A 12,345-nucleotide genomic window follows, 5' to 3' on the forward strand; every position below is an offset into this window, starting at 1 on the left:
GTATCCCCTCATCCGTCTTTGTGCACCCAGGAGTCAGCCTTTCTGATTAGTACAGTCATTACAGTTCTTCCCTTTTAGAGGTAAATGGCTATGTTTATTAGAGTGCTTCATTTTTTAAAACATTTGTGTGTGTATTTGTGTGTGTGTATACATGTTTGTGTGTGTGTGTTTATGTGTGTACGTGTGTGTGTGTGTGTATACACACGCGCGTACCAGAAGAGGACATCTAATCTCTTAGAGCTGGGTTGTGAGCTGCCTGGTGTGGGCACTGAGAATTGAACTTCAGTTCTCTGGAAATGCATGTCTTAACTACTGCACCATCTCTCCAGCCCATACAGTGTCTCTTTATTAGGAATTTAATATTAGAAATTATGGGTCTGTTATGGTACTGATTGTTTTTCTCAGTATTCCTGAAGTCTTTTCCTAACCCTTTCTCATCTAATATTTATTTATAATTTTTGTAAAGTGTTAGTTTTTAAGAAATCTGTATGTGAAAATATATGAGATACTCGTGGTCCCTTTTCTTGATACTGGAAGGGATTAGCAAGGTCTATGGTGGAAGATTTTCCTAAGAATAACTGTGGATCTGCGGCTTGGTTTAGACCAGTGTGGCTTGGCCTTCCTGAGTGACATTTTTCCAAAGCGTTCTTGATTATATGTTTACACAGACAGGTTTTGCATATATACCTTCTATTTGATCTTGTTCCAGTCTGAACCAGTGTCTGAAGCTGACTTACACCCTCAGCTGAACAGAGCTCCTTCCCAAGCTGCAGAAAGCAGTCCAACCAAGAAGGTAAGAGCAGCAGAAAGATGCTGTGGTGGTAGCATAAAGACTTCTTACAGAAACTTGAAAGCCTCCACCAAGATGACTGTGACTTATCCACAGTTCTGAAGTATGAATTCTTTCTGAAGATTAGGATCCTGAAGGCTCTGGGGCTGGGTCATGGATATCTCTGGTAGTTTGTATTCTCCTCAACCTTCCAACTAAGCACGGCTGCCTTGCTTTTGACAAGACCAAAAAATGTTTTGGAGGAGCGGGAGAGATGGCTTAGCATTTTAAAGGTGCTTACTGCTCCTGCATAGCTAGGACCTGGATTCAGTCCCTAGCACCCATATGGTGGCACACTACTTCATGACCTCTGTGCTCATTGTACACACAATGGTGCACACACATGGGGCATACACACACACACACACACACACATACACACTTAAGAATAAGATGTGGGGAGAGCTGGGTGACTTTAGTAAGCGTCTGAACATCTCCTAATGAAGCAGACAGTGTAGGTGGTGTAGCTTTGCTACTTTGGTTTTGGATATGCACACACTGCTCTCCTAAGAGTGCAGCCAGCAGCCTAGGACCCTTGCTTACATCAAGTTTCATGCATACCTCATTTCAAAACAATGGCACAAATGACTCCTGCCTTGTAGTAGCCATTTAGTAGTTACAAATTTGTGGTCAATTTCCTTTGAAAAATGCCCTGAATATATCAGGGATGAGACACAGGGAGCCCATTTGGCCTGAACTAGTTTTGGATGCATGTGCATTAAGGCAGACTGTATCTTTCGCATGAAGTTTTGAGGACAACCTTCTATTTACCATCTCATGTCTATGCATTCATGGTTGGGTTTGCATATGGTTAAAATCAGATACATTACAGGAAAGGACATGTATAGTGAGGAAAAGGCTTATATAATTCAAGGCTGTTAACAAATAGAGTTCTCCATATGACACCCCATCAGAAACCAACTTCTCTTTCTTCTTGACCCCCTAAGAGAAAGCTCCAAACAATAGCCCACTGATTTCTGCGGTGTATCCAATTGTGTTCATTAATGAGACTGCCTTGTTGCCTACAGAGGCAGATTGTACAGTCTGTTTAAATCAAGCATCTTGCTGTTTTGCCATTCATATGCTCATTTTGAAATTCTTTGAATAAGACAGCAAGAATTTGGAACCATCTAGTTTCAGCCAGTGACCCCAGGTAACAGTGGGACTCTTGTTAGTTTCCTGTGTGGTGGGTAGGACAGCCTCCCCTTCTTGGCACCATGATTTCTTGTCTTGTTCTGTTGTTGCTGTTTCCTTGGTTTTTAAAATTAGCATGCAGAACAGTACATTTCACTATCACACTTCCGGACGTATTTGACGTATTTGTGTGTGTTGGTTCTCCCCATCTTTGTCCCTCACCTGTGTCAGTTTTTTTTCTCGCATCTTGGTGCCTTGCCTTTGCCTGGCCATGCCATTGGGCCCTGCTCTTTCACAGCTAGCACTAATCACTATTGCTCCCCATTTACTCTCTCACCCTCCTTTTGATCTTCGCTATTATCCCTTAGACTATTCCCTTAGACTATTCTCAGTGCACCTTGGCCTTGGAAGGTGACATGGGGTCCCCTAAGAAAGCAGGTCAACTGTTTCCTTGAACACACTGGACTTCGTGTAGGGATCAGGAGTAGGAGAATGATGAGCATATGATTAAGACCAATACAGACTTTAAAATATATTCTTCAAACAGGCCCAGAGTGGGGCAAGAGTCAGTTTTGTCTTCAATTAGAAGAGACCTTGTAGTTACAAAAGAGTAGTTCTCAATGTTCCTAATGCTGTGACCCTTTAATATAGCTCCTCATGTTGTGGTGACCCCTCCCCAACCATAAAATTATTCCATTGCTACTTTATAACCGTAATTTTGCTACTGTTATAAATTGTAATATAAATATCTGAGGGGTTGAATATCTGAAATGTGACCTCCATAGGGGTCACAACCCAGAGGCTAAGAACTGCTGTTATATGAAATCTATGTGACTTTAAATGACAAGAAACTATAGATTGTTTACAACACTTAAAAAGAACAAGAGTCGTGTCACTAGAATCTTATTTTGGTGTCCTTCTTAGTAACAGCAAGGGTAGTAGATTTCTAGTGTATTTTAAAAAGGCAGATGGGTAGGGTATTTGCTGGAATCCATTGCCTGCAGCCCTCCAGCACTCACTGAGCTAAGTATCAGCTACAGGTCTGTGGTGTGTAGTTTGAATAGAGACATCTTTTGATCTTGGGCACAGAACTGTGGATAGTGGCCTGAGAGACGGAGGGATCATAAAAACCTTTTTGAGTATTTTGGGTTTAATTCTAATCCACAGGATGCACCACATGCTCAGCCTCCATCAAAGCCTATTCGCAGGAAATTCAGACCTGAAAATCAAGCTACAGAAAGCCAGGAGCCTGCTGCTGCAGTCGGAGGGGCAACTTCTGCAGCAATGGTGAAACCCAATCCAACAGTCCAAAAGTAAGTGGCAAGAAGATAAGTGAAGAATGCGGGGAACTTCCTCTTACATATCTATATGCATATGTACTTGTTACAAATGTGTTGAGTTTCTTTTCTTCCTTCCTTCCTTCCTTCCTTCCTTCCTTCCTTCCTTCCTTCCTTCCTTCCTTCCTTCCTTCCTTCCTTCTTTCCTTCCTTTCTTTTTTCTTTCTTTCTCTCTCTTTCTTTCTTTCTTTCTATTTTATTTTAAATTTTATTTATTTATTTATTTATTTATTTATTTATTTACATTTCAAGTGTTATCCCCTTACCCTATTCCCCCTCCCAGAAACCCCCTAACACATCCCCCTTCCCCTTGCTTCTATAAGGGTGTTCCTCCACCCACCCACCCACTCCCATCTCCTTGCCCTGGCATTCCCCTACATTGAGCCTTCACAGGACGAAGGACCTCTCCTCCCATTGAAGCCTGACAAGGCTGTCCTCTGCTACATATGCAGCCAGAACCATGTGTACTCCTTGGTTGGTGGTTTAGTCCCTGGGAGCTCTGGGGAGTCTGGTTGGTTGACATTGTTGTTCTTCCTATGGGGTTGCAACCCCCTTCAGCTCCTTCAGTCCTTTCTCTAACTCCTCCATTGTGGAACCCACACTCAGTCCAATGGTTGGCTGTGAGCATCTGCCTCTGTATTGGTCAGGCTTTGGCAGGGCCTCTCAGGAGACAGCCACATCAGGCTCCTTTCAGCAAGGACTTCTTGGCATCCACAATAGTGTCTGGGTTTGGTGACTATCTGGGATGAATCCTCAAGTGGGAATGGTTGTCATAGTTATCTCTGCCGTGGTGATGGTGATTGTGGTGGCATTAAAATAAAGGCTCCCAATCTGATGGTAAATTTTATACTCCTGTTGGCCTGATCCAGCAGAGCAGGCAAGTCCTAGGCAAGTGTTTGGTTTGGTTTCCCATCTTTCTCTCTTTCCTTCATAACCCTTTTTGTGTTGGTCCAGATTTTCCTATGAAGGAGTCAACATAGCAAGGGCCAGTTTCTCTCATTTGATGCCTGATCTTAAGTTCACTTGGGGCACATGGCCAGCTCAGTGATCATAGACTCAATTCTCAGCAGAATTAGGGTATGGGGTATGATTTTAAAACATCTTCATGTAGAGTTCCTGTCATTAGTTACCGCAGTACTTAATCATGCAGGCAGATCTTCCATAATACCTCCTTTACCATCCGGAACAGATATTGGAGGGATTGTGGAGACACCATGGACAGGACCAAAGATCAGGACAGGACCAAAGATCAAGACACTTCTGCTTTGGACAAACCGCCCTCCTTAGAAGTCGTGTCTTTGAGCTCTATTCTGTAGTGACATTTGAAGGCAAAATCCTGCTGCTGTCACTCGACTTGAAGTGATCCTTGCTAGCCAGTATCACAAATACTTGAGCTCCCTTGTGATATTTCTGTAGAGGCCTTTCAAATCTCAGGGGCTCTAAGCTTTCCTTCTGCTACACTCTTGTAGAAAGAACAGCAACAGGCTTTGTGGAAGCTGGGTCCTGTTTTGGTTCTTTGTATCCTTCTTGAGAGGATTTTTCTTTCCCCAAAGGCATAGTTCCCTGAAGCCATCAAGCAGTACAGGAAGTGATTTTCTGCATCATTGTCACCTTCCTAACCAGGAGGATAGAGTTCTGTCATGCACAAAGATGACTATGTTTTCCTTCTTCATTTGAGCTTCATGTTAATTCCAGTCAGTCACTGGTAGATCACAGGCATCTGGTGAACCTCACACAGAGAGATGTTGCTTTTCTCTCTCTCTTTTTTTTAAATCAGCTTTGTTGAAATATAATTTGCATATGGTGGCTTTTAGTATATTCACAAAATTCATGTGATCATCACCACAGTATAATTTTGGAACCTTTTTTTGTTGTTGTTATCTCCAAATGACTCTATGCCCAGTGGAAGTTGTTCCCCAAAATCCCTTCCCTGCCCAGCTCCTGGAAACCACTAATTTTCTCTCTGTCTCTACTTTGCTTACATTTTACACTGGTATAGTCATGCATCATGTGGTCCTTTGTGCTTGACTTTTTACTTTTGTTAGTGTTTGCAAGGTTCATTCATGTTGTAGCATGAATTAGAACTTAATTTTTTATATAGAATACTATTCCTGAAATTCTTTAAGGGGCTTTTGTGTTTCCTATTTAAGGGATTCTACTTTTTTACCTTTCTCCTGTATTTCTTTAAGGGAGTTATTTATGTCCTTCTTAAAGTCCTCTATCAGCATCATGAGATATGATTTTAAATCAGACTCTTGCTTTTCCAGTGTGTTGGGGTATCCAGGGCTCACTGTGGTGGGAGAACTGGGTTCTGATGATGCCATGTAGCTTTTGTCTCTGTTGCTTATGTTCTTGCCCTTGCCTCTTGCCATCTGGTTATCTGTGGTGTTAGTTGGTCTTGTTGCCTCTGACTGGAGCTTGTCCCTCCTGCAAGCCTGTGAGCCTGTGATCTTAGGTGTGTCAGCACTCTCGAGGAGACCATTTTTTCCAGGCAGGATTTGGGTACAGAGGATTGTGGAACAGCTTTAGCTCCAGGATGAAGATGGAGACCAGAAGGTTCCTGTCCCTAGCTGCTCCACTATTCCTGTGCCCTGAGTGCTCCTGGCCAGTCCCTCTTTGGATAGTTATTGGAATGAAAGTGGTGATCTCACCTGTGGTCTTAGAAGTGAGAACACTCCTGGAGACCAGCTCTCTTCAGGAGGGATTTGGATACAGAGGGCAGTGGGATAGCCTTAGCTCCGGGTTGGAATACTTTTCTACTCTATTAATGTTCCACATATTATTCAGTGATTCATCAATCAGACCTTTGGGTTGTTTGACTCTTTTGCATATTTTAAATAATGTTGTAGTGTTGTCTGTGTTCATGTTTCTGTGTGGACTTTGTTATCATTTTTCTTGGGAATACATATATGGGTAAAATTGGGACTTACATGGTAAAGCTATGTTTAACACATTGAAGGAGTGCCAGACTCTTTTTCACAGTGACCAGCCACTCCATTTTACATCTCCAGCAATGTATGAGGGTTCTAGTTCTCTACTTCTTCATCAATATTTATCTAATTTCTGTAAGTATATATATATATAATTTTTTGAGATTATAATACTAACATTAATCCTTCTTTTCCTTTCCTCTCTTCAAACACTTCCATGTGCCCACACCTTGCTCTCTTTCAGATTCATGGCCTCTTTTTTCATTAACCATTGTTGCATTCATATAACATTCCTAAATACATAACCAAAACCTGTGCAGGCTGTATGATGTTACTGGTATGTATGTTTTTAGGGCTGACCACTTGGTATCAGATAACCAATTGCTGTGCTCTTCCCCGAGGAAGGCCGTTTTTCTTGCTCTTGGCATTCCTTAGTTGCCTGTAGTTCTTTGTATAGGGTTGAGGCCTTGACTTCTTTTCCCTATCCGTGTTAGTATGTCTATTGGTATTGTCTTTTTTCGGGTCATGTTTATTTAGGCAGTCATCTATCCTAGTGACTGCAATGTAGCATCTTATGTGGTTTTGATTTGCATTTCCTTAATGATGAAATATTGTTGAACATCTTTCCTTGTACTTACTGGCCATTTGAATATAGTTTTGGATAAATATTTATTCATATCCTTTGCCCACTTAGAGTTGAATTAGGGTTCTTTTATATAGTCTGTATATAGCTCCTTTGTCAGATACATGATTTTCAAATATTTTCTCCTATTCTGTTTGTGTTTTTTCACTCTCTTTGTATAGTTTGAAGTACCAAGTTTACATTTTTTGTGTGTACGTGTGTGCGTGTTTGAGACAGGATCTCACTCTGTGACCATGATTGACCTGTAACTCAATTTGTAGACCAGTATGGCCATGAACTCACAAAGATCTACCTGTCTCTGCCTCCCAAGTTCTGGGATTGAAGGTATAATCTCCATTTCTGACTTGGCACTTAGATTTTTATTGTCATATTTAAGAAATTGTTGCCTAGTCCAAGTTCACAAAGATATTTACTTAGAAAGAAAAGTCTTGTCACTTTATAGCTAATGCTGTCTCATATGGTTTATTTTGAGTTTATTTTGTATCTCATGTGAAGATGAGGTTCAAATTCATTATTTGACATGATAATTAGATAGTTGTCCCTGCAGTGTTTATTGAAATGGTGTTTTCTTCTATTCATTTGTTCTGTGAATGTCCATCACCATGCTAGTGTGGGAATCACGTAGTGTTTAGCTAAGAGACTAATGCACAGGTAACAGTGTGATAGTCAGGACCTAAGTTTTCACGTGAGAGGATTTTATACAGCTTCTTAATTTAGTTCCAAGACTAGTTTATTTTGGCACAATAGAAAGGAATTTAGTGTTCATAATTTTTCAAGGCTGGGAGCAAAAGACAGCATATACAAAATGGTTTGGCCTACAGGTCTTTCACAAGCCAGAGTTTAGATTGCCTTAGACATGTGATTTATTTATATATATATATATATATCACCCCTCCCCCACTTTTCTCATTCACAGTGTTAGTTGCTAGGTACTATCTTTTGGGAAAATGAGAAAAAGAGTTCCAAACATTTTCTGTAAGCCTAATTCTCTAACAGAACATTAAGAAAGGCTAAAAATAAAGTAGAACTAGTTGTAAAACTGTCATCAACTTTTATAGAAATTAACATAAAAAATGAACCATTGTCAGAAACAAATTTAGTTTTTGGCACACACAAAGAAATAGTAAGTTTGTCCAAGTAAACTCCTGAGTCCAGGTTATGTGCAATAAACATTTCATAATGTGTCATCATTAATAAGGGCAAACATGGATTTGGTTTAGAAACAGTTTGGCTTAGTTGTTTCTTTGCCCTATCTTTGTTTTCTACTAAAGATGAACCTTTGGAAAATAGAATTATTCATGCAGTGTGGAGACAGAGGACACCATATGACAGTACCATGGCTTTGTGCCAGACTCTGTAGTCTGTATTCTTCCCTATAACCCCAGAGTGTGTTCTAGCAGCTAGTATAGACTGCCTGCATGATGTCTCAATGTTGTTGGAATTTTTTTCCTTTTCTCCTTATGCTTTATATATTGGGATTGTCTAAGGGATTGATGGCTTGAATATCTGATGGAAGTGCTTCATTTCCAACAGTAGAAAAGGCAATATAATATTGGGACTTAGAATATGCACCCAGTTTCCTTAGGAGAAACCAAGGCCCAGGGATAAGGCTAAGAAGATGTATCCTTTTCCTAAAGGCAGGCTCTCATGTAGTCATGGCTGGTTCTCTGTGTAGCTAAGGATGATGAACTCCCCATCAGCCTCCCCATATTGCCCAAATGTTGGTATGATAGGTATGAGCCAAAATATACAGGCTAATATATATTTTTATCACTTAGAGAATCCTCTTTATATTCTTCCTGGGAAGGAATTTTTTTAAGATAGGATCTTACAGTATAGCTTGGGCTGGCTACCTTATAGCCTAGGCTGGCCTCACACTTCTGTGAATCCTCTTCACTTAGCCTTCTGAGTGCAGTGCCATAGGTATGACTATGACAAGCTTATCTTCTTTAAAATAATAAATATATTGTATATATGTTTAAGATTCTCAAAGAATAAGTAAAATTATATTTTTCAAAATTTAGATTTTGCTACTTCAGCAGAAAATATACTTCAGAAGGGTAGGATTGCCAGGGATCTTGTCTTCTGTTAAAGATTTTGTTGGGATTTACCTTTATCCATATGCTAATGTGACTTGTCACCAACATATTTATATTTCAGGTCACATGGAAAGGGAGAAAGAACAAATGGAGAGAAAAAACCCCAACTTACTGCTAAAATTTTTCTGATCTAACTGACTTAAAACTAAGTCACATGTTCTTACTCACCTACCAAGACAACAGAGAAATACAATTTATGGTTGGGTAATGTGATCATCAGTATTACCTGATAACTTGACCCAGCCTAGAATCACCTGGGAGGAAGGAAGAGGGTCTTAAGTAAGGACTTGTCTGGATCAGGTTGGCCTATGGGCATCTCTGTGAGCAAATTGTCCTGATTTTTAATTTATGTAAGAAGATCCAGCCTACTGTGGCTGCCACATTACCTAGGCCCACGGTGCTGAGAATGTAAGTTGGTCTGCATGCATATATTTCTCCATGCTCTTGACTATGGATATCATGTGACTTGCTTTGCACTCCTGCCACTGTGACTTCTTTGCTATGATGGACTATAGCCTGGAATTGTAATCAAATAAACCCCTTTCTTATCTAAATTGCTTTTGTCAGGGTATTTCATTGCAGCAACAGTATGAAACACTGGGAGTAGGGCAGGTGGCCACATACTCAGTTGAAATAGAAGGGTTATATAATGTGGATATGGTACACAAGAGGGCATAAGAAGAGCTTGGTGGTACAGAGCTTGTCTAGTACACACATGGACCTGAGTTCAATTCCCAACACCATAAAAACTCTTTTGAGAGGCGCTCTGCCACAGACTCTCATGCTGACACAGTGCTTCTGCTCCACGTGGAAGCATGACATATAATGGAATGAAACAAAACTAAGATCTACTGCCTTTGAAACTGAGCCAGTTGTAGTCCAGGTTGGAATAAGGATGAAAACATTATGGGAATTTGTAGGGGAAAACTTCAGAAGCAATTAAGAGGCAAGATAATCACCTTTCCTGAACTGTTAACAAACCTAACATTGGTGTCTAAATTGGGACCTGATACTTGCTTCACTTAGGACTCCTTTGGTTACAAATGAGAAAAAGCCCCAAAAATCAAAACAACAATATTCATTGTGAGGATGTAGGGGTGGTTATGAGTCCAGTTAAACCATGGCCCTTCATAGCAAGGCAATTAATCTATGGAGCTGAAAGTGGTAGACCTCTTCACAGAAAAAAAGTGACAACTACCCTTTGGAAGACTAGAAAACTTTCAAGAGTCCAAAGGTTTGCTGCCATTATTTTCTATAAACCACCCCTACATCCTCACAATGAATATTGTTCCTTAAAGTTCCTTATGGGGCAAGAAAGAATATGCTAAGATACTCCAAGTTGTTGTGTTACTGTTGTTGTTCATTTTGGCTCATGGTTTGAAGAGCTACAGTGTATTGTGGTGGTGGGAGGAGGCATGGCATCAAGCACATGGAGCTGCTGCTTAGGTCGCACTGGCAGGTACACAGTAAAAAAACAGACGAAAGCCAGTGCTCTGAGGGTTGAAAGCTTTCGCACTCTGAGTCAAAATCTGTGGTTAGATTTGTTGGGTTTTTTTTCACTTATCTTGTCCTATGATGAAACTTCTCTCTTCATCCTTCTCACAGGCCATTGTGTTTGTCTATTTCCTTTTCCTTTTTCTTGTATTCTTTTAGTTGTCGATATTCAGTGGGGTCTTTGTACATATATTGAATATTATCCTGGAACATTTATTGCCTTATCAGAAATGCTAGTAATTAATGTTCTTTGGAGCAGAAAGACATAGTTGAGTTTCTAAACTTTAATAATAGCTCTTTGTTCCTGTGGGGAGGAAAGGGTGAGTTTTACTTCATCTTAATTTATTAAAAGCCCACAACTGAAATAAATTTCATTTCAAGGATCAATGGTTCAAGAGCTTGAAATAGTACTTGCCCAGAAGTAGATGTGATTCAAGATGTTACCAGAATAGCAAGATCTGTAGATATGCCGTTGAATCCAAATCTATGTACTTGAACAAATATCTGAATATTAAACATCTCAAGGTAAAAAAAAAAAACTCTTCTAGAATGTTGTTCTTTTGGAAAAAGGACTAAATTTGGACCAAGGCATAGTTTTTTCTCTAGTAGACATTTAAATTTAAGTTTGTTGTAAAGTAAAGGAATATATCATTTATCAAAATTCAGGCATTCTTCTTATGCTATGTATATTTTTGTTTCTGTTATTTTGGTATAGTTCTCAACATTTTACTTTGTAATATTTATTTTATCATATTCTTACATATATTATTCAGGAAAGAAGTTATGAATTAAAATATTACTCTTATATGTGGAACCTGGATAAATTCTCTCTCTCATATACACATGTGCATATACACATACACATGCATACATGTGCAACATGCGAATACAAAGGAGACATTTGTAAAGAAGATGGAACCTAATGTGATCAGAAACAGAACAAGAAAGGGTATTGAGTAGTGAATATTGGCCAAAGTGCATACGTATTTGAAGGAAAATGTCATTATGAAATCTATCACTTTGCTCAGTGAATATATGCTAATGAAATTATTTTTTTAAATGTGAGGTAGATGGCTCAGTGGGTAAAGCACTTGACTGTACAAGCATGAGGACCTGAGTTTAAATTCATAACAAAACTGTAAATGCAGTTTCTGCTTTATAAAAAAGTAGACTTTTAAAGCTTCTTGCCTGCATTTTATGGCTGAAACAATTAATCTTTAAACTTTCTGCAGAAGGAACTAATCTACAGATTAGCAGGGTGGCTAGTGTAGTGTATCCCCTCAGGAGATAGTCATCCTATCTGTAGGGTAGATCAGTTCTAGAACCCATTTCCCAGTGATTAAAAATATGGTTGTTTTTCTAGGAGAGTACAAATCGCCTTTTTGTTGTGTTTCTTGCTGTGGGAATAAATTATATTTGTGATGACCATGTTGATTTATCATTCCCACCATGGACAGTTTTAAAAGATCAAGACAGTACTAAGAAGACTTATGGCCAAACAGTGTAAGTGGATACTTTAATAGGCTCAAGTGGAACACATGATCTCCCTAGTTATACCCATTCTTTAAATTTAGTACTGACTTAGCTAAGGTATGCTGGTACCAAAACATTCTTCATTTTCTTCACATGTTTCAGATATATTCTAATATACATTAAAATTCACACACACACAGACACACAGACACACACACACACACTCATAAAGAAATAAAGGAGAATTAGGCAGTCTTGCTAAATTTCTTCTTAAGAGAATGATCCTCTCTTTTCCACCAGTCTCATCCATAGAAGTAGATTCCATTAATGCCTATACAAAGGGGTCATTTGGCTAATAAGACTCATCAGAAAAATGCATATTAAACTGTCTTGGAATAACTGGAAC

At 39.4% G+C, this 12,345-nt stretch overlaps 1 protein-coding gene across 7 annotated transcripts in view; it reads left to right on the forward strand.

The window, feature by feature from the left end:
• The window catches only part of Reps2 (RALBP1 associated Eps domain containing 2), a 244,272-nt gene that overhangs the window by 210,331 nt on the left and 21,596 nt on the right, over nucleotides 1-12,345 (forward strand). For all 7 annotated transcript variants that reach the window (XM_052171138.1, XM_052171143.1, XM_052171141.1 and 4 more), the window contains 2 exons: nucleotides 710-793; nucleotides 3,131-3,276. In XM_052171138.1, the coding sequence (XP_052027098.1) occupies nucleotides 710-793; nucleotides 3,131-3,276 (230 nt within the window). The remainder of the gene's footprint in view (nucleotides 1-709; nucleotides 794-3,130; nucleotides 3,277-12,345) is intronic.

Source organism: Apodemus sylvaticus, chromosome X, assembly GCF_947179515.1.
Source record: "Apodemus sylvaticus chromosome X, mApoSyl1.1, whole genome shotgun sequence".
In the NCBI taxonomy this organism is placed as follows: domain Eukaryota; kingdom Metazoa; phylum Chordata; class Mammalia; order Rodentia; family Muridae; genus Apodemus; species Apodemus sylvaticus.